The sequence below is a fragment of the Pseudopipra pipra genome, chromosome 7, assembly GCF_036250125.1.
Source record: "Pseudopipra pipra isolate bDixPip1 chromosome 7, bDixPip1.hap1, whole genome shotgun sequence".
Taxonomy (NCBI): Eukaryota; Metazoa; Chordata; class Aves; order Passeriformes; family Pipridae; genus Pseudopipra; species Pseudopipra pipra.
In genome coordinates, this window is record NC_087555.1 from 38,997,977 (window position 1) to 39,018,003 (window position 20,027).

Genomic DNA, 20,027 nt, shown 5'->3' on the forward strand with positions numbered 1-20,027 from the left:
CTAATAAGATGTAAAAGACCCTCTGTAGGGTTGGAATATTATAATTTCCTCTCTGTCACTGAAGATTGTTTAATTATTTACCAGGATGGGCTTGTGCTGTTACATGCCTGGGAATTAAAACTGAATAAAAAACAGAAGGGATTGGTTAAAATTCGATTAATATACATGTTCTTCAGGTGTTTCCAGGGTCCACAGAAGTGATTTCCAAACGTTTTCTGTCTGCAGGTTCTCCCAGCACAGCTTCTAGTGCTGGGCTCTGCCATCCTGCTGGAAATCTCTTGGGAATTGTCATTTATTGTTGTTGTGATTACGGCCAAGAGCTGCAGGCGAACAAATCTGGGGGGTTTAATCATCTCAGAGTAAAACCAGGTGTTGGATCTGGAGGGAGAGAAAACCTCCCAGTGGAGCAGTGAAAATGTGTGTTTTTATTGGTTTTTTAGCATTCCTTGTTGAACCCCAAACCCCGCCGGACAAATCCGACACCGCCCAGCTGGAAGTGGCTTTTTGCTGTTTGTGTTGCAGCCGTTATTTCCCGGAACCAGGAAGGGCCAGGAGAGATGGGAAAGGCTGTGCTCATCCCCAAGGACGAGCAGGAGAAGATGAAGGAGCTGTTTAAGATCAACCAGTTCAACCTGATGGCCAGTGACCTGATCGCCCTGAACCGCAGCCTGCCCGACGTGCGGCTGGACGGGTGAGTCCGAGGGCATGGAATGGGCTGGGGGGGAAGGGACGTTGGGAATCATCCCCTTCCAACCCCCTGCCACGGGCAGGGACACCTTCCACCAGCCCAGGTTGCTCCAAGCCCCGTCCAGCCTGGCCTTGGACACTTCCAGGGATCCAGGGGCAGCCACAGCTTCTCTGCCCAACCTGGGCCAGGGCCTCCCCACCCTCCCAGCCAGGAATTCCTTCCCAATATCCCATCTCTCCCTGCCCTCTGGCAGTGGGAACATGTATCTGTGAACATATATCTGTTTTTCACAGCTTCCCTTCCCTTCCCTAACCTTCCCTTCTCTTCTCTCTTCCCAAACCTTCTCTTCTCTTCCTTTCCCAAACCTTCCTTTCCCAAACCCTCCCTTCTTCTCTTCTCTTCCAAACCTTCCAAACCTTCCCTTCCTTTCTCAAACCTTCCCTTCCCAAACCTTCCTTTGTTCTCTTCCCAAACCTTCCCTTCCTTTCCCAAACCTTCCCTTCCTTTCCCAAACCTTCCCAACCTTCCTTTCCTTTCCCAAACCTTCCCAACCTTCCTTTCCTTTCCCAAACCTTCCCAACCTTCCCTTCCTTTCCCAAACCTTCCCTTCTTCTCTTCTCTTCCCAAACCTCCCCTCCCCTCCCCTCCCCTTCCCATGTCCTGTCCCTCCCTTGTCCCCAGTCCCTCTCCAGCTCTCCTGGAGCCCCTTTAGGCTCTAAGCTCTCCCTGGAACCTTCACTTCTCCGTAACAAAACACCCTCTTGTGCCTCTTATCACCTGGAATAATTTAAATATTTTGATCTTCAGGGAAAACTTTATTCCCGAGGCTTTGAAAAGATAAAAACATCAATGTCTGCTTTACAAATTTCCAGAGCTCTGCTGTCAGCTGTTAAAAATTGACATTTTACAGCTGATAGAGAGAAAATGCTGCCAATGCCAAAATCTACCTGCAGGATGTGGCTTTCCTTTCCTTTTGTCCATAGGCATTTTCTGGAACATCTATCAAGGCTTTTTGCAGTGATTGAAAAACTGAAGGGGGCTTGGAGGGTTTTTTACTTTGATTTTTAATTTTAGTACCTTAGAATTTGTGAGGGAAGCCTGAAGTTTGGGTGTGGTGACTTGGGGGCTGTGGCAGAGCTTGAGGGGGAGTTTCCCCAAGTCCATTGAATTATTTTTAGTGGAATTTGCAGAGGAAAACTTTTGCATAACAGGACATTTTCCAGAGAATCTCCAACTGGAATTTCATGTGTGGAGCATTATCCAAACTTCCTGCTTTTGGAAGTAGATTTTTAGAGGTGGGATTTTTTTCCTTATGGAACTGTTATAGAAACCTTGTGTTTATTGGATTTTATCTTTTTCCAGTTAATTTTTTGCCCTGTTTTCCTTTTTTCCCCTGTTCTGTAAATCTCCTGATCTGATTTATAGGTATAGCAGTTTATAACCAATAGAAATTGTGATAAATAAAAGCAAAATTAATCACTTACACACAAGTGATCAGGTCTTGTAAAATGTCCCATTACTTTGGTTTTTTGAACTGAATTGTCACTTGGCTCAAGTCTTGCTTATTAAGCTTTGATTGAAATGAAATCCTTCAGGTTCCCATGAGATTTTAAATGAAATTAATGCTTTTTTGCCTGGATTTTATTCCCAAATGCCCACAAAGAACAGAAGGAGAACGGGAATATTCACCTCAGTGACTGGTTGTGCTCAGCTGGAGGGAGAAGGGCTGTTTAACACTGAGGGAAATGTGTCTAAATGCATTTTCCTGATGAAAAGAACTTTTGTCTTCTCTGGTGAAAGGACAGAAAGCATTGAGAAAAATAATTTCCCCATTTTCCTCCTCAGACAGAAGCTTTCTGTACATCCTCTGTCTTTAGGGAGTATCAAATTGTCCCAAAAGCCAATTTATAATGGTTTGCTCTTAAGGAAGAATATGATTTTATGGTTTAATATGTTTAGCGTGTGACAGAGAGACTGATTTTTATTGACACGGGCACGGAGGGCCCAGGTTTGCACTGGCTGTGATTTTCCCTTTATCAATGCAGGGTTTGGGATGTTTTTTTGTGGCAAAAGGTGAGGAGAAGGAAATAAAATCAAAAAAAAATGCTCCTGCTGGACGTGTCTGGTGGGGAATTTGTGATGAGCTGTGCAGTGTGTGGGTGCTGCTGTGTCAGGGGGGATCCTGAGCTGGGGAGGGAGGGATGGGACCCAGGGCTGAAGGTGATAAATCAGATGGGTGTTGTTGGGGTGTGAAGGTGATAAATCAGATGGGTGTTGTTGGGGTGTGAAGGTGATGAATCAGATGGGTGTTGTTGGGGTGTGAAGGTGATAAATCAGATGGGTGTTGTTGGGGTGTGAAGGTGATGAATCAGATGGGTGTTGTTGGGGTGTGAAGGTGATAAATCAGATGGGTGTCATCGAGGTGGAAATGGGTTCAGCCTGTGTCTGGTTGTGGTGCAGCTGCACCAAATGCAGCAGAAAACTCGAGGCCAGAGGGATCTGAAGTGATCTGGAAGGTGGGGTCAGGTAACAAGTGACAGGAAAGTGTTTCAGCCCTGGAATACTCAGCCTGTGGAATGATCTCCCCAGGGAAGTGGTGGATTCTACCCCAGGTTGCTCCAAGCCCCCTCCAACCTGGCCTTGGACACTTCCAGGGATCCAGGGGCAGCCACAGCTTCTCTGCCCAACCTGGGCCAGGGCCTCCCCACCCTCCCAGCCAGCAATTCCTTCCCAATATCCCATCTCTCCCTGCCCTCTGGCAGTGGGAAGCCATTCCCTGTGTCCTGTCCCTCCCTGCCTTGTCCCCAGTCCCTCTCCAGCTCTCCTGGAGGCCCTTTAGGCCCTGGAAGGGGCTCTCAGCTCTCCCTGGAGCCTTCTCTTCTCCAGATGAACCCCCCCAGCTCTCCCAGCCTGGCTCCAGAGTCAGTGAGAGTTTGCTCTGGTTTGTGTGGGAAGGAGTTCCCCCCTGAGGACCCCCCAAAATCCCCCTCCCAGGAGCTCTCTGGGAGCAATGTGGCTCTGGGGTTGGTATTTCAATGCCATCTCCTGAGTGTGATGTCACACAAACAGTTTATTTTGCCTCCCATTACGTCCAGAATCGACTCCCAAAGAATGTCCCCTGGCTGCTTGAGTCCTGTTGGGAATGGCCAACTTGAAGATTTTAATCAGTGCCAGCTCTGATTTGAAGTAGCTATTGATTAAACCTTAAACCAGTTTAATTCAACAGAGAAATGCTTAATTCTATTTCCTAGTATTTTCTGCAGCAAGGGAAGAAATCCATCTTCAATCTTTTCTGGCTGAGTAAGGTTGCAAGTGCTTGTCTCCAAATTGCTAGACCGTTATAATTGGATTTTCTTACTGAAATGTAGGTTGAAAGTAGCTCCTGTGTGAGTATTTGTGCTTAGGAGCATCCACTTCTGAGCAGAAACGTGATTTTTTAGAGAGGAATCATGGCTTGAATGTGGTGCTACAGTTTAGTGGTGGATTCTGTGAAGCAAAACCCTTGAGAGGTGGTCCCAGGGTGGGGGGAAAGGCTCAGGAAGGAGCAGTTCAGGACTGGAAACCAATGTCTGTGAGAATTTCCTGGGTGAAACATCCATGAAAATCCTCCCGTGCCTCAAATCCCTGCTCAGGGCAGGAAGCCTTGCCTAGATTTTTTAGGTGAGACCAGTATTTGCTGTTCCTGCAATTCAGCCCAGATAAAGGAGAGTAAATGGGTTTATTTTGTGGCATTCATGTCTAATCCATTTGTCCCGTGGGATGCACTTCAGGAAAACATGTTGGATTGACACATTTAAGGGAGCCCAGTGTTATCTCAGCTCTGCTTTTCCTCAGCAGCTCATCCCAGGCCAGTCCCTGTGTCCCCCCAGGCTGCTCCAGCCCCTCTGGAGCAGAGTCCTTCCCACCCCAGCAGTCACTGGGAATTGCAAGGGGCAGGGCTGCCTCAAAAATTGGAAATATTCCCTGTGTGAGATCGTGTTTTAGCAGGACCTGGAGGGACAGGACACAGGGAATGGCTTCCCACTGCCAGAGGGCCGGTTAGATGGGATACTGGAAAAGAATTCCCAGCTGGGAGGGTGGGGAGGCCCTGGCCCAGGTTGGGCAGAGAAGCTGTGGCTGCCCCTGGATCCCTGGGAGTGTCCAAGGCCAGGCTGGATGGGGTTAGAGCAACCTGGGCTGGTGGAAGGTGTCCCTGCCCATGGCACTGGATGGGCTTTAAGGTCCTTCCAACCCAAGCCAGTCTGAAATTCTGCAGTTCTGTGAAAATCCTGGTGCAAACCTTGCTGCTCCCACAGTTTGCCCACGTCCCGTGGGAAGAGTGGGGAACAGGGAGAGTTTTGCTCTGTTTCCATGTCACTGCTCATGGGGAAACGTGTTTTCCTGCCGTTCAAACAGCTGCACTGACTTCATGTGTATTCATAAGGTGACAGCTGGTGGCTGCAGGAAGGAAAACAGGGATTGTGGGACAGGGATTCCAGTGTTGTGTGAGTTAACAATCAGTGAGTATTGTACAGTGCAGGGGGGGGAGGGAGGGAGCCCGAGTGTCTGGGAGCCTGTGAGGAGCAGGAGACTGATCCATCAATTCTTCAGCATGGGCTGGATTTCTGAATTGGAAAAATGAGTCTGTGAGTCACTGTTTGGTTTCAGTTTTATCTGTTGTGTGCTCACAGCCCCTGGGCAGGGGCTCAGTGGGAGTACAGACTGTGGGAAGCTGTGTCATGGAGCTGGGAAGGGGCTGGAGCAGCAGGAGGGGCTGAGGGAGCTGGGGGGGCTCAGCCTGGGCAAAAGGAGGCTCAGGGGGGACCTTCTGGCTCTGCAACCCCCTGACAGGAGGGGGGAGCCGGGGGGGGTCGGGCTCTGCTGCCAGGGAACAAGGGACAGGAGGAGAGGGAACGGCCTCAGGCTGTGCCAGGGGAGGCTCAGGTTGGATACTGGGGAAATTCCTTCAGGGAAAGAGGTGGATGAGCACCAGGGGCAGAGCGTGACCGTGCCCAACCAGGAGTGAGGTGGAGCTCAGGGCACAGATCAGTCACCTTTGGCTGGGGTTGTGCTTGTTTAACACCCCACTTCCTGCAAATGGGAATGGCTTTGAGAGCAGGAATAGTGATGGTACATCCCCTGTGTGATTGTGTTCTTGCTGAGCTTTGCTGCTTAACCTTTGGAGTGAATCAGAGACTCGGGAAAATTGTTGTGAGGGAGTTCAGTGAAAACTAATTGATGTCTCACTTCCTCCAGAGGGTTGCTAAAAGCCAAACCTTCCCATGCAGAGCAGCCTCCCCTCACAGCAATCAGTGTTTCAGTGCCTGTACCTCCAGTTTGCCTCCTCCCTTCCTCTCCATCCCCTTCAACCACCTGGACACGGCAGGTTCCCCCGGGGCGGTGCCATGGCTGCTTCCCAGCCCTTTTCATAGAATCACAGAATCATAGGATCAGCTGGGTTGGAAGGCACCTCCGAGATCATCCAGTCCAACCCTTGATCCACTACCACCATGGTTACTAGACCATGGCACTGATGCCACATCCAGTCTCATCTTAAAACTTCCAGGGACAGAGAATCCACCACTTCCCTGGGCAGCCCATTCCAATGGCTGAGCACCCTCTCTGGAAAGAAATTCTTTCTAATCTCCAACCTAACCCTCCCCTGGCACAGCTGCAGACCCAGCCCTCTTGTCTTGCTGATGGTTGCCTGGGAAAAGAGACCAACCCCCCCTGGCTCCCCCCTCCTGTCAGGGAGTTGCAGAGAGTGAGGAGGTCTCCCCTGAGCCTCCTCTTCTCCAGGCTGAACAGCCCCAGCTCCCTCAGCCTCTCCTCACAGCACTTGTGCTCCAGTCCCTTCCCCAGCCTCGTTGCTCTCCTCTGGACCTGCTCCAGGACCTCCATGTCCTTCCTGAGCTGAGGGCCCAGAACTGGACACAGCACTCCAGGGGTGGCCTCACCAGCACTGAGTCCAGGGCAAGAATCCCTTCCCTGGCCCTGTTGGCCCCCCTGTTCCTGATCCAGGCCAGGATCCATTGGCCCTCTTGTCCCCCTGGGCACACTCTGGCTCCTGTTCAGCTCCCTGTCCATCCCCACTCCCAGCTCCCTTCCTGCCTGGCTGCTCTCCAGCCCCTCTGGCCCAGCCTGGAGCTGCCGGGGGGTGTTGTGGCCAAAGGGCAGGACCCGGCCCTTGGCCTGGTTGAACCTCATCCCGTTCAGTAGAGCCCTTTGGGGACTGTTACAACCCACCCCAGAAAAAAAGGGGGGGGGTGGTAACCCAGGTTCTTATCAACAATTCCCCTGGGGTGGATTAGAGTGAAACAACACGGAATAATCGGTGTTTGAAAACATAGATAGGTAGAGTTTATTTTAAACACATATAGGTTGGGTTCATTTTAAACACATATAGGTAGGGTTCATTTTAAACATGTCTAGGTAGGGTTTATTTTAAACATATATAGGTAGGGTTCATTTTAACACTTTTGTTTGAACAGGTATGTTATGATTTTGGCTGTTGTCATCTATATCATCTATCACAGGGATAACCCCTGGGGGGAAAATGCATAATGGAGAGAAAGGAAAGACAGGATAAGGGTAAGGGAGAGTAAGGGAAAGAAAAGCTGAGAGTGGACAGATGTCTATGGTCACTGTCCACGGGGTCCAGCGATGGAACTTGGGAGTTGCAGCTTCCATGTCTGTCAGTTGAAGTGGTGGCCTTGTTCTGTTGGGGGTGAAGGAGGGAAGCCCCCACACTCCAAGAAGTTATGAGTTATTATATCCATGGTTGGTGTCACAGGCCACACCACGAGCCTCCAACCTCTCCTGGGTCTGTGATGAGTTCCCATGAGGGGCCTGGCCAAAGGGTTTTTCCCACCTTTCAAGATTGGCAGAGGGGGTTGGGGATGGGCTTTGATGGGCCATCAGAGGTCTAATGCAAAAGCCCTGCAGAAGCCTGCAAGAGTCCCTCGGCAATCCTAGAACGCGTAAATCACGAACCGTTTCAGCCTCCCATGGGGATATTTCACACACTGACCTCCCTTTCCCTGTGCCCGGGGCAGGTGCAAGACGAAGGTGTACCCCGAGGAGCTGCCCAACACCAGCGTGGTGATCGTGTTCCACAACGAGGCCTGGAGCACCCTGCTGCGCACCGTGGCCAGCGTCATCAACCGCTCGCCCCCGCGCCTGCTCCGCGAGATCATCCTGGTGGACGACGCCAGCGAGAGAGGTGGGGCTGGCTGGGATCCCATTTTGCCCCCCAAAAGGCACAGTGGAACCACTCAATCTTTGAGTCTTTAAGCAGTGAGGGATTTATTGCAGGTGGTGCCCATTTTGCGCCCCAAAAGGCACAATGGGACCGCTCAGAGACAATCTTTGAGTCTTTAAGCAGTGAGGGATTTATTTCAGGTGATGCCCATTTCATGCCCCAAAAGGCATGATGGGACCACTCAGAGACAATCTTTGAGTCTTTAAGCAGTGAGGGATTTATTTCAGGTGATGCCCATTTCATGCCCCAAAAGGCACGATGGGACGACTCAGAGCCAATCTTTGAGTCTTTAAGCAGCGAGGGATTTATTGCAGGTGATGCCCATTTTACCCCCCAAAAGGCGCCGTGGAACCGCTCAATCTTTGAGCGTTTAAGCAACGAGGGATTTATTGCAGGTGATGCCCATTTTGCCCCCCAAAAGGCATGATGGGACCGCTCAGGGACAATCTTTGAGTCTATAAGCAGCAAGGGATTTGTTACAGGTGATGCCTGATAGGACCTGAGGAAAAAAAAACAAACCTCCGGAGCAGTTAATTGGAGATGAGATAAGAAAAGGGTTTAATTTGGGCCCAGGCATAAAGGTCACAAGGCTGTGTTCAGGTGTTACAATTTATAACACTGCCCGACCAATCCAAGATTTGGCCTTGGTCCACCCCTTGGGAATTGGGTCTGGGGGCTTTTCTTCATCATCTTCATCTTCTTCAGAGCACCAAGGGTACACGGTCACCCAGTTCTTGACTGTCTTCTGTGGTTCAGGCCAAGATATGAGTGTTCTCTAAACAGCATAGGCCTTGCCTTGACAAAAGACTAAACACTTTCTACTGGAATTCAGGGCTGGAATTGATATGGGGAACACAGAATGGGGTGATGGGGCAGGCAATGTGTAAACTATTGTGCTAAAGGGTAAGTGAATAAGGGCTGTTGCTTCTAAAATCTACTTCTACTTATATAACTGCTTATAAAGCTTATAAAATCAGGAAAATCAAAAAACTAAAAGGGTCTTAAGGCATCACAGGCAACGTTGGGGAGCTCCCAGCTCATGCTGGACAAAGAGTTCTGAAGTAATCATTGAGGAGTTAGACTATTTATACAATTTTTGTGAGAAATTAGGTCATCTTTACATGCATATTATTGCAACATCTAGTTATAATATTCATAGCAGGTGGAGTTAGGGTGGGGTCAGGGGCGGGGTCATCATTTTGGGGAGAATCTCAGTGGTACTTCCCATTACTTCAGCCTCAGGGGTCACCTTTTTGCTCTTCTCCCTCAGGTAAACTTTTGACCTTCCCTTAGTTTTGCTGACTCCAACATGGATTTGGCAGGAGTTTCTGGACTCTGGCCCTTCTCTTTCCCCTTCTCTCTCCATGTTCCTTCCTTTTGTCTATTTATGTATGTGTGTTACATACATTTTTGGTGCTCCTTATTTCCCCGTGCTCTTACTTTTTATTCTTTTGTGCCAGTGTGTCAGCATTCTTCGGTGAAGTGTTATCTTCTGCTAGTCCTTGAGTGATGGTTCTTTAATTTTTGCTCAGAGCCTGCATTCTGAGTTAACTCTTCAGGCCTTGCTCTGGCTCATGGGGCACAGCAATTCCCACCCCAGGGCTTCTCTCAGTGCAGTCTGAGGGTCCCCTCCTGAGCAGGGGGTGGAGGGTGGCTGGGGGTTGGTGCTGCTCAGGTTTTGGCCTTTCTTGTTTTTTTTTTTTTTTCGAATGTGCTTCCAGTTTTTTATCAATAGCTGTGGCTGCCCCGTCCCTGGAAGCATCCAAGGCCAGGTTGGACAGGGCTTGGAGCAACCTGGGCTAGTGGAAGGTGTCCCTGCCCATGGACAGATGAGCTTTAAGGTCCTCTCCAACCCAGACCTTTCCATGATTCCATGCAATGATCAGAAGCAGAAGTGTGGGCAGAGGTGGAGATGCTGACAGGGAGTGACAGGGGGGTACAGGTGGGTTGTCAGGGTGTAACTCATAAAATCCCAGACTGGTTTGGGTTGGAAGAGATGTTTAAAGGTCATCCAGTCCAGCCCTGCCACCATGGGCAGGGACACCTTCCACCAGCCCAGGTTGCTCCAACCTGGCCTTGGACACTCCCAGGGATCCAGGGGCAGCCACAGCTTCTCTGGGCAACCTGTGCCAGGGCCTCCCCACTCTCCCAGCCAGGAATTCCTTCCCAATATCCCATCTAACCCTGCTCTTGTCAGTTTAAAGCCATTCCCTGTGTCCTGTCCCTCCATCCCTTGTCCCCAGTCCCTCTCCAGCTCTCCTGGAGCCCCTTTAGGCCCTGCAAGGGGCTCTGAGGTTGTATCCAGAATTCCATCAGTGCTTTTTTTTGCCCTGCAGTTTAATGTTTCACGTTCCTCTAAAGGTCAGTCCTTTTCCACATCTCTCCCTGTCTCTCCACCTCCTCATTCTGTGATTCAGATTTTCCTGAATATCCACACTGAGCCAATTTCATGGAATCCCAAGATGGTTAGGGTTGGAAGGGACCTTAAAGACCATCTCATTCCAACCCCTGCCTGTATTGCTCCTATTTGGGGTTCATTTCTTTTGCTCTTATTTTTTTTTTTCCCTGTTCTTTTTTTAAACTCAGGCTTTAGAAAGAAAACTGTCTCCATGTGAAACTCATATTACCTGCAAAAGGAATCACACAACGTTCTTTAAATGGAGTCAATGGAATGATAAATTACCCTGGAGTAGCCAAATGTGCCTAATGGCAAATACAACCTGGAGCTGCAGCTGCTCCAGGGACAGAGGATGCAGCGACTCCGTCCTTTAGTTCTGCCTCATGGAGCATTAACTTAACTCTAATTACTCTCCTGCATTTCCCTGTTCATTAAGTGGCTTAATGGTCCTCTGTTCCAGAAGGTGGAGGAAGATTTTAGCCAAGTAACTCCAGTTTTTCCTAAGAGGAGCCAAAGAGCTCAAATGTTTGAATTCATCCAAAACGACCCTTTTTGGATCGAACCGTTGGCAAATCGGCCAAAGGGGCTTTGATTTCCACTCACTCTTTGCTGGCTTATTTCAGGAAATAATTGATTGTGATTTATTTCAAATTCCTGTGATTTTATCAGAGAACCCGAGAATGGGTTGGGTTGGGTTGGGTTGGGTTGGAAGGGACCTTATCTTGTTCCAACCCCCCTGAGTTGCTCCAACAAGTGGGGGGGGGGGAGTTGTGTGTCCTTTGGAGTCTTCAACAGCTGCTGAACCTCTCTAAACCCCACATTTTCTCTCTGTTTCCTCCCCCAATTCTGTTTGGCAGAGTTTCTGAAGGCCTCCTTGGAGAACTACGTGAAGACCCTGGAGGTGCCCGTGCGGATCCTGCGGATGGAGCAGCGCTCGGGGCTGATCCGGGCGCGGCTCCGCGGGGCCGCCGCTTCCAAGGGCCAGGTGATCACCTTCCTGGATGCCCACTGTGAGTGCACCCTGGGCTGGCTGGAGCCTCTGCTGGCCAGGATCAAGGAGGACAGGTGAGGCAATCCTGGCTCCAGGGGCAGGGATCAGCTCCGGGCTCTTCCCGGGCCTCACCGTGCCAGGAATCGGGGTTCAGACACTTCACTGAGCTCAAAAGGGAGAGCTGGGTTTTAATCCATCAGATTGTTCTCTGATACTGGTGTCAGAATCTGATTTCTAAATAAAGATGTGATAATATTCCCCAAGGTCTGGATGTTCCCACCCCAGTGGCAGCTTTCCCCTGCTTGTTACCAGCGACAGCTTCTTGTCTGTCTGACCCCCAAAACTCACTGCAATTTGCACCCTTTTTCCTTCTCTTTTATCTTTTCCCTTCTCCCCCCCTTTTTCCCATATCTTTCTTTTTTTCCCCATTCCCTCTTTTTTCTCTCCTTTTCTCTCCCTTTTTCTTTCTTCCCTTCCTTTCTCCCCTTTTTCCCCCTCTCCCCTTTCCCTCTATTTTTCCCCTTTTTCTCCCCCCTTTTTCTCCCCCCTTTTTCTCCCCCCTTTTTCTCCCCCCTTTTTCTCCCCCCTTTTTCTCCCCCCTTTTTCTCCCCCCTTTTTCTCCCCCCTTTTTCTCCCCCCTTTTTCTCCCCCCTTTTTCTCCCCCCTTTTTCTCCCCCCTTTTTCTCCCCCCTTTTTCTCCCCCCTTTTTCTCCCCCCTTTTTCTCCCCCCTTTTTCTCCCCCCTTTTTCTCCCCCCTTTTTCTCCCCCCTTTTTCTCCCCCCTTTTTCTCCCCCCTTTTCTCCCCCCTTGTTCTCCCCCCTTGTTCTCCCCCCTTGTTCTCCCCCCTTGTTCTCCCCCCTTGTTCTCCCCCCTTGTTCTCCCCCCTTTTCTCCCCCCTTGTTCTCCCCCCCTTTTCTTCCCCTTTTTCTCCTCCTTTTTCTCCTCCCTTTTCTCCCCCCTTTCTCTCCTCTTTCTCTCCCCTTTCTCTCCCCTTTCCTCCCCCTTTCCTCCCCCTTTCCTCCCCCTTTCCTCCCCCTTTCCTCCCCCTTTCCTCCCCCTTTCCTCCCCCTTTCCTCCCCCTTTCCTCCCCCTTTCCTCCCCCTTTCCTCCCCCTTTCCTCCCCCTTTCCTCCCCCTTTCCTCCCCCTTTCCTCCCCCTTTCCTCCCCCTTTCCTCCCCCTTTCCTCCCCCTTTCCTCCCCCTTTCCTCCCCCTTTCCTCCCCCTTTCCTCCCCCTTTCCTCCCCCTTTCCTCCCCCTTTTCCTCCCTCTTTCTCCCCCTTTTCTCCCCCTTTTCTCTCCTCCTCTTTTCTCCCCACTTCCCCCCCCTTTTCTCCCCTCTCTTCTCCCTCCTTTTTACCCCCGTTTTCATCCCTTTTTCTTTCCCTCCTTTTCTTCCCCCTTTCCCCCCCTTTTCCCCTGCACACAACCCCCCAAATCCCTGCAATATCCCCCCTGCTGACACTAAAAACACCATTATCAATGCCCTGCTGAGCTCCAGGTGCCTTTTCCCCCGCAGGAAAACCGTGGTGTGTCCCATCATCGACGTGATCAGTGATGACACCTTCGAGTACATGGCGGGCTCCGACATGACCTACGGGGGCTTCAACTGGAAACTCAACTTCCGCTGGTACCCCGTGCCCCAGAGGGAGATGGACAGGAGGAAAGGGGACAGGACCCTCCCTGTCAGGTGAGGCCCTGCCCCAGGCCTGCTCTCTGTGTGCTTCCCTAGGCAGTAACCCACAATTCCCAAAGTTCTCCCGAGATCCCGTCGGGGAGTTGTGGGGAGCGAAGGCCAAGTTCTGCCCTGTCCTTAGTGCTGCAGCAGAGCTGAGAAAGCCCATTTCATCTCCTCCTCACCAATCTTTCTGCCTGCTCAGCTCCCTCCCTTAGTTTTCTGCAAACAGCCTTTTTATTCTGGTTTTTTAACCAAATATCAGAAGGTGTTTCTGAGCATTTCGGACGCTGAACCCCAACATTCAGCTGTGATGATTTTTGCACTTGAAGCTCTTGTTTTCTTAGCAAATAGAACTGATGACTGTACACCCTGAGTCAAAAATGATCTAAAAGCATTTTTTAATTGCTTTCCCCCCCCCCCACCAGCTTTTAGCTGGGATTTTGGGGGATTCTCCCAGTCAGAGGGGTGTCAGTGAGCAGAGCGAGGGTGAAGGGGTCAGGGGACTAAGTGCCACATGTACCCATAGAACTGATGACTGTGCACCCCAAGTCAAAAATGACCTAAGAGCATTTCTTTAATTGCCTTTTTTCCCCCCCCCATCATCTTTAACTGGGATTTTGGGGGATTCTCCCAATCAGAGGGGTGTCAGTGAGCAGAGTGAGGGTGAAGGGGTCAGGGGACCAAGTGCCCATAGGATTGATGACTGTGCACCCTGAGGCAAAAATGATCTAAAAGCATTTTTTAATTGCTTTCCCCCCCCCCCCCCAGCTTTTAGCTGGGATTTTGGGGGATTCTCCCAATCAGAGGGGTGTTAATGAGCAGAGTGAGGGTGGAGGGGTCAGGGGACCAAGTGCCACATGTGCCCATAGAACTGATGACTGTGCACCCTGAGCCAGAGATGATGGAAGAGCCTGTCCTGACCTCTTCCATTTAATTGCTGGAACCACAGAGTGTAACAAAACCTCTTCCCAAATTCTAAATGAAGCTGAAAGGGAACAAATTGAATAAATTACTGGTGAGGGGTTATTTGCTCAGCTCTAACGGCTTCTGTGGCTTCAGGGGAAGTTCAAAAATAGATGAAAAAAAGGTTTTTTCTGAGTGGATGTAATGATTTCCAACCCGTGGAAGGTGGGATGGAGTGGGCAGAATTCCAATGCTGCACATCCCTGGAGCAGGGAGGGAGAAGGAGAGGCAGCTCAGGGGGATGGCGTGTCCAGGTAGTGCAGGGATGGAGGGGCCAGAAAAAGCCTTTCACCATTAATTTTGCCAGAAAATGGCCAAAATCTGTCACTGCTTGTCCTTCAAAGCCTGGAATGAGGGAAGGGCTGGGTGTTTTAGGTTTTATTCCCAGGAAAAGCAAGGAGGGTTGCCAGGAAGTCCTTAATGGAGGGAGGGGGTGAAGCTATTTTGGAGTCAGAAGAACTGTTTTTCTCAGGATCTAAAATGTTCTCTCTGGGCTGTGAATTCAGGCAGCAGCTCCTTCTTTAAAGCTCAGGTGTGGGTGGAAGTTGGGAGAGTTAATTAATTACCCTAACGAGCTGCAGAGCCTCTCTGTGCTCTGTCCATCCCAGCTCTCCCAAATCCACAGAGATTTTCCAGAGGAGGGAAAGGGAATTTCCAAAGAGAAATTGGAAATTTCCCTTTGTCACAGGGAGTCACAGGGAGTTTCCAAAGAAAGGCAATTCCCAGTTCTTATTTCCTTCCCTTGGGATGGAGCGGGGCTCAAAATTAACCCTGACTCAGACAAGTCATTGACTCTGCAAATTGTTAAAATATAAAAATGGGGGGTTTTGTATTTCTTTTTTTTTTTTTCCCCACACTTCAGCTTTTAGGTGGGATTTTGTGGGATTCTCCCCTCAGAGGGGTGTTGGTGAGCAGAGTGTGGGTGAGGGGGTCAATTATGCCACATGTGCCATAATTGTCACTCACACAAGAGCTGTGGAGTGAGGAGGAGGCTCTTTGTGCTGGATTGAGACCAAAGTGTTGGGGTTTGGTTTAGGCATTCCAGGCTCTTTGGTGCCAGAAGAATGCAGGAATCAGGGATCATTTAGGTTGGAAAAGGCCTCTTAAGACCATTGAGTCCAACCAGCACCTCCACCGTGTTCACCAGCACATCAGGAACCACCAGAAATTCCACATCCAAGGAGCTGAGTTCTACCCTCCAGCTGTGCCAGGGGGCAGGTTGGACATCAGGAGGAATTTCCTCCTGGAAAGGGTGGTCAGGCACTGGCAGGGGCTGCCCAGGGAGGTTTGGAGTGCCCAGCCCTGGACTGGCCGTGGCACTCAGTGCTCTGGGCTGGGGGACAAGGTGGGGATGAGGCACAGGGGGGATCCATGGGCTGGGAGGGCTTTTCCAGCCTCAGGGATTCCAGGATTCTGTGAAAAAAGTCACATTTGAGCTCAGTTACAAATAGGTTTGGCAGCTGGATATTCAAAAAACAGGGGGGTAAAATCACCACCAGCCTAAGCCAGGCCAAAAGTGTAGAAGCAAATTGGTGAGTTCATTTTTTTAATTCCATGTTGCTTTCCCTGTTCTCTCACATCATTTCAGCCTCGTGTTTTTATTCCTATTTTTCTCTGTAATCAGTGGAACAGGCAGAAAACACAAACCTCCTTGGGTGACCCTTGTGTGCATGTCTGTAACACCATTGCTGCCCTCAGACTCTGCTCTTTGGTAATTTAAAATCCCTGTGATCTGCACAGGTTTCACTCTAAAGAATTTATCTTCCATAATTACAGGGATAAATTCCTACCTTTGCTCTCTAGATTTAAAGTCATAACACAGGCATCATCACACCAGGGGTTATTTTACATACAATTTATTATTTATGTGTAATTTGTATTGCTGCAGAAGTGGTTTTTTGGAAAAATGAGGAAAGCTTAGTGAGAGGAGCTGGCTGATGGGTCTGGGCAGAGCTGAGCCATCACATTCCCTAAATTAACTCATTAACCCCTATGGAATTAAGGGCAGAAGGTGTTGAACCTCTGGAAAAGGGTCCCTGACTCTTCCCAGTCCGTGGATCTGATCAGTGCTGGTGGATTTGCTGAGGGAGTTACAGGGAGCTGATCCATTCTCAGTCCTGTATTGGAGTCAAACATCATCTTGGAATCTCTGGATTTGCTGGGAAAGGTTAATGAATTCCATGACTCTGCCATTCAAAGCCCACAGCTCCTTGTCATGCAGCACAGTGGGGAGGGAGCTCCTGACATTCCTCAGAAAAATGGGATTCTTTGCCTTATTTTTAGCACTGGGAACGTGGGGATCCACAGGTGCTGCTTGTGCTGCTTAAGGATACCTTGGACAGCTCCATTCTCCTCCAGGATCCGTTCCTGGATGCTATTCCTGCTCTTCACACACCCATCTCTGCCACCTCTGCCCCTTGTTTCTCCTCCTGGTTCTTCACCCCTGGTCTAACAGCCCTTTTCTCCTCCCTTACCCATCCATTGCTCAGGTCAGTTAATTAACACCCCAGGGCAGGACCTTGCCCCAAAACAGCCTGAAATGGTACCTCCAGCCCAAGGAATCCCAGGTTTTGGGAAGGCAGGGAAAGCCTTTCCTGCTGGCAGATGTTCCAAGGTGATGGATGGGCGTGGGCAGTGCCAGGGCTGGGGGCTGAGCAGGGCACTGACAGCAGGTCAGGCCACCCCCACCCCTCAGTGCCCCCCAGCCTGGGGGGGTGAGGGGGTGGCAGTTGGTGCTGGTCAGATTTTGGCATTTCTTGGGGGGTATTTGGAATGTACTTCCCAATTTTGTGTCATGTACAGCAGTCGTGGCTGCCCCTGGATCCCTGGAAGTGTCCAAGGCCAGGCTGGAAGGGGCTTGGAGCAACCTGGGCTGGTGGAAGGTGTCCCTGCCCATGGACAGATGAGCTTTAAGGTTCCTTCCAACCCAAATCATTCCATGATTCCTTGATTCCTTACAATGCTCAGAAGCAGGATGACCATGGGGACCTTTCAGCTCCCGAGGTGTCTCTGCAAGGACTGAAACCAAACTGAGGCCAAGGACCATTCAGGAGAAACCCCTGAATTACAGGTTGTTCTGGAGACAAATCTTTCATTCTCTGACACGTGTTGGGATCAGTTGGAACACATTTTTTCCAGGTTTATTTGCAGGACTGAAGTAGGAGCTGTGGCTTTGGGAGCACACGTTCCCTGAGCCTTGGAGCGGGCAGGGGTTGGTGCAGGGGTTTGTGTCTCACTCTGAAGGTCCAGCAGCCCCCAGGGACTCGTGGCAGTGGGTTTAGAGGTATTTTTTTTGTTTGGATAGCAAAGATTATTCGCTGCTGTTTGGCTGCTCCTGAGGATTTTCTCTGTTTCCATGTAAATGCTGTAATTCCACTGTCACCGGAGTAACCTCCGGCTCCGTCAGGCTTGGAAACGAGCAGACCTTGTCAAAAGGGGTTCTTTTAAGTGCAAAGCCCGTTTTTGCTGCTCAGGGAGCAAAACCTGGGTGGTTGCCCTGGGCAGAGGTGGAGCTTGAAGCTGAGTCTCCCTGGGGATGGTCCAGTGGCTGCAGGAAGGTCTGGGAATTCCGGGAGCGGAGCGGCTGCTCCTCAGGCAGGGCTGGTTCAGCGGGCAGTGCTCACCGGGCTAAACCCAGCCCTGTTAAACCTTTCCTCCTCCTTTTTCCCCTGGGAGACCCTTGTACAGTATTTGTACTCTGCAGAGCATCCTTTGCCTTTGAGGGAACTCGTTTTTCCTGCAGCAACAGAACCCTTGTCTGTGCTAAAGATCAGCTCCCAAACATCTCGTCTGACAAGGATTAAAAACATGAAGTGTTTCTGTGCTGGGCTTTTGCAGTCCCTGCTCAGCCCATTTTTATGGATATTTCCATGCCTGCCCTTCAGTTTTTTGAGCTGAAGGCACTCCAGGCAAGTATTAGAAATACTAAAAATATAGATTTGTTCTGGAAAATCTTTTCTCGAGTATAAATTAGATATGAGGAGGAAAAGTACAAGATTAAATATTAGGAGTGTATTAGAATCACAGAATATCCTGAGTTGGAAGGGACCCACAAGGACCATCAAGTCCAACTCCTGGTCCTGCACAGGACACCCCAAAAATCCCACCATGTGCCTGAGACCTTTGTCCAAATGCTCCTTGAAACTCTTGGTGTTGTGTTTATCTTCTTATTATTAAGAATTAGAACTTAATTATTAAACTTAGAGTTGATTGCAATTAATCCTGCCTAGGTGATGCACAGCAGGGATTGAGACTGTGTAAAAGGTGTAAAAGCCTTATTCCAAGATAAATAAATAGTGGTCTTGTTTATTAGTGATGTTGTGACTGTGGGAGCCGTTGGAGTGGTGGATGCCCAGGGTGGGATTCCTTGTGGGATGCAGGGTGAGGTGCTGTTGCCTGGAATTAGGGAGTATCCCATGGCAGGAGTGGGGTCCCTTGGATGTCTCTCTTGCCATCAGGGCATGCTGGGCTGGGCTGAGGCATCAGTGGGATGCAGCAAACCTGGGGTTTGTGTGGTGCAGGGCCACGGGTGGGAATCCTGTTGGCTGCCAGGAACTGCACAAATGGGAAGCTGAGGCTGTATCCAAAAATCAAACTGGGTTCAACTGGGGATCAGAGCTGACCTGAACCCATCACTGGAGTGACTCCAGGAGGTAAAATAGCTCTGAGAGGTGTGGAACTGAGGGGAAGCTGTAGGAACCCTCATTATTGCTGCTGTTGCTGCAGGGGCTGGGCTGGGCTGGGCTGAGCTGGTGTCACGTCACCCACCCCAAAATCCAGTCACCCACCCCAAAATCCAGTGTCACCCACCCCAAAATCCAGTGTCACCCACCCCAAAATCCAGTGTCACCCACTGGACTGTTGGGTTTGAAGCTGAGGATGGAAATGTGGCTGATCCTTGATTCCTGATCAAGGATCCTTAATCCTTCCCTGGGAGGGTGGGGAGGCCCTGGCCCAGGTTGGGCAGAGAAGCTGTGGCTGCCCCTGGATCCCTGGAAGTGCCCAAGGCCAGGTTGGAGCCACCTGGGCTGGTGGAAGGTGTCCCTGCCCAGGGCAGGGGATGAGCTTTAAGGTCCCTTCCAGCCCAAACCATTCCATGATTCCATGACACCTCGATGTGCCTGGAGGTCCTCCCCCCCAAATCCCACAGATTTCCCACAGTTCCCTCAGGAATCCTGAGAGTTCAGCAAACAGGGCTGGGACACGTTTGGGCTGAACCTCCACCCTCTTTACCTGCACCCCCGAGTCCGTGTGTGGGTGTTTTGTAGGAGAGCTGGGATTTGGGGGGTGTTGTTCCCTCCCTCAGAGCTGTGCTCCTGCCAGCTGGGGTGGGCATTCCTCATGTCCTGTAGGAAAACAGGGAGCAGCCTGGACAGGGAAGTGGGACACCCTCACACAAAGGGAGCTGCGCTCCGGTGGATTTGCCGCTTGTAAGGATTTATAATCCTGTTAGGAGAGATTAGGCCTGGTAATTTTATGCACATTTAGTCTCCTCTGAGGCAAAGCCGAGGCATTAAACTCCTCACTGAGCATTCCAGATGGGATTGGAGCTGCTGCTCTGCACTCAGAGGGCCAGGATTCCACCCACTTCACCACCACAATGCTCCCAGATAATCCCTGGAAATGCAGTTTGACGGGTAGGGAATGACCTGGAGCTGTGGCTGGGACGGGGCTCCCGTGGATTTTGGGGGAGAGCACAGCAAGTACAGTCAAATTGTCCTTTTATTCCTCGTGGCTTCTGTTCCAGCTGTGTGCCTAGAAATGCTGTGTAGTGCCCCTGTGAGGTAGTGAAATGTGCTGTAGTGTGGCTGCTCAATTCCACAGCGTCTCTCAAAAGGTATTTTTTCTTTTTTCTTTTCTTTTTCCCTTTTCTTTTTTTTTTTTGTTTTTGTTTTGTTTTGTTGTTTTTGTTTTCGTTTGTTTTTTTTTTTCTGTTTGTTTTCAACTAGGACCCCTACTATGGCTGGTGGCCTATTTTCTATTGACAGAAACTACTTTGAAGAGATAGGAACTTACGATGCAGGAATGGATATCTGGGGTGGCGAGAATCTTGAAATGTCTTTTAGGGTAATT

General features: G+C 50.2%; 1 protein-coding gene across 3 annotated transcripts in view; it reads left to right on the forward strand.

The window, feature by feature from the left end:
• Window positions 1–20,027, forward strand: part of GALNT13 (polypeptide N-acetylgalactosaminyltransferase 13) — a 67,509-nt gene that overhangs the window by 21,130 nt on the left and 26,352 nt on the right. For all 3 annotated transcript variants that reach the window (XM_064661753.1, XM_064661755.1, XM_064661754.1), the window contains exons 4-8: window positions 523–691; window positions 7,723–7,889; window positions 11,184–11,391; window positions 12,834–13,004; window positions 19,904–20,021. In XM_064661753.1, the coding sequence (XP_064517823.1) occupies window positions 523–691; window positions 7,723–7,889; window positions 11,184–11,391; window positions 12,834–13,004; window positions 19,904–20,021 (833 nt within the window). The remainder of the gene's footprint in view (window positions 1–522; window positions 692–7,722; window positions 7,890–11,183; window positions 11,392–12,833; window positions 13,005–19,903; window positions 20,022–20,027) is intronic.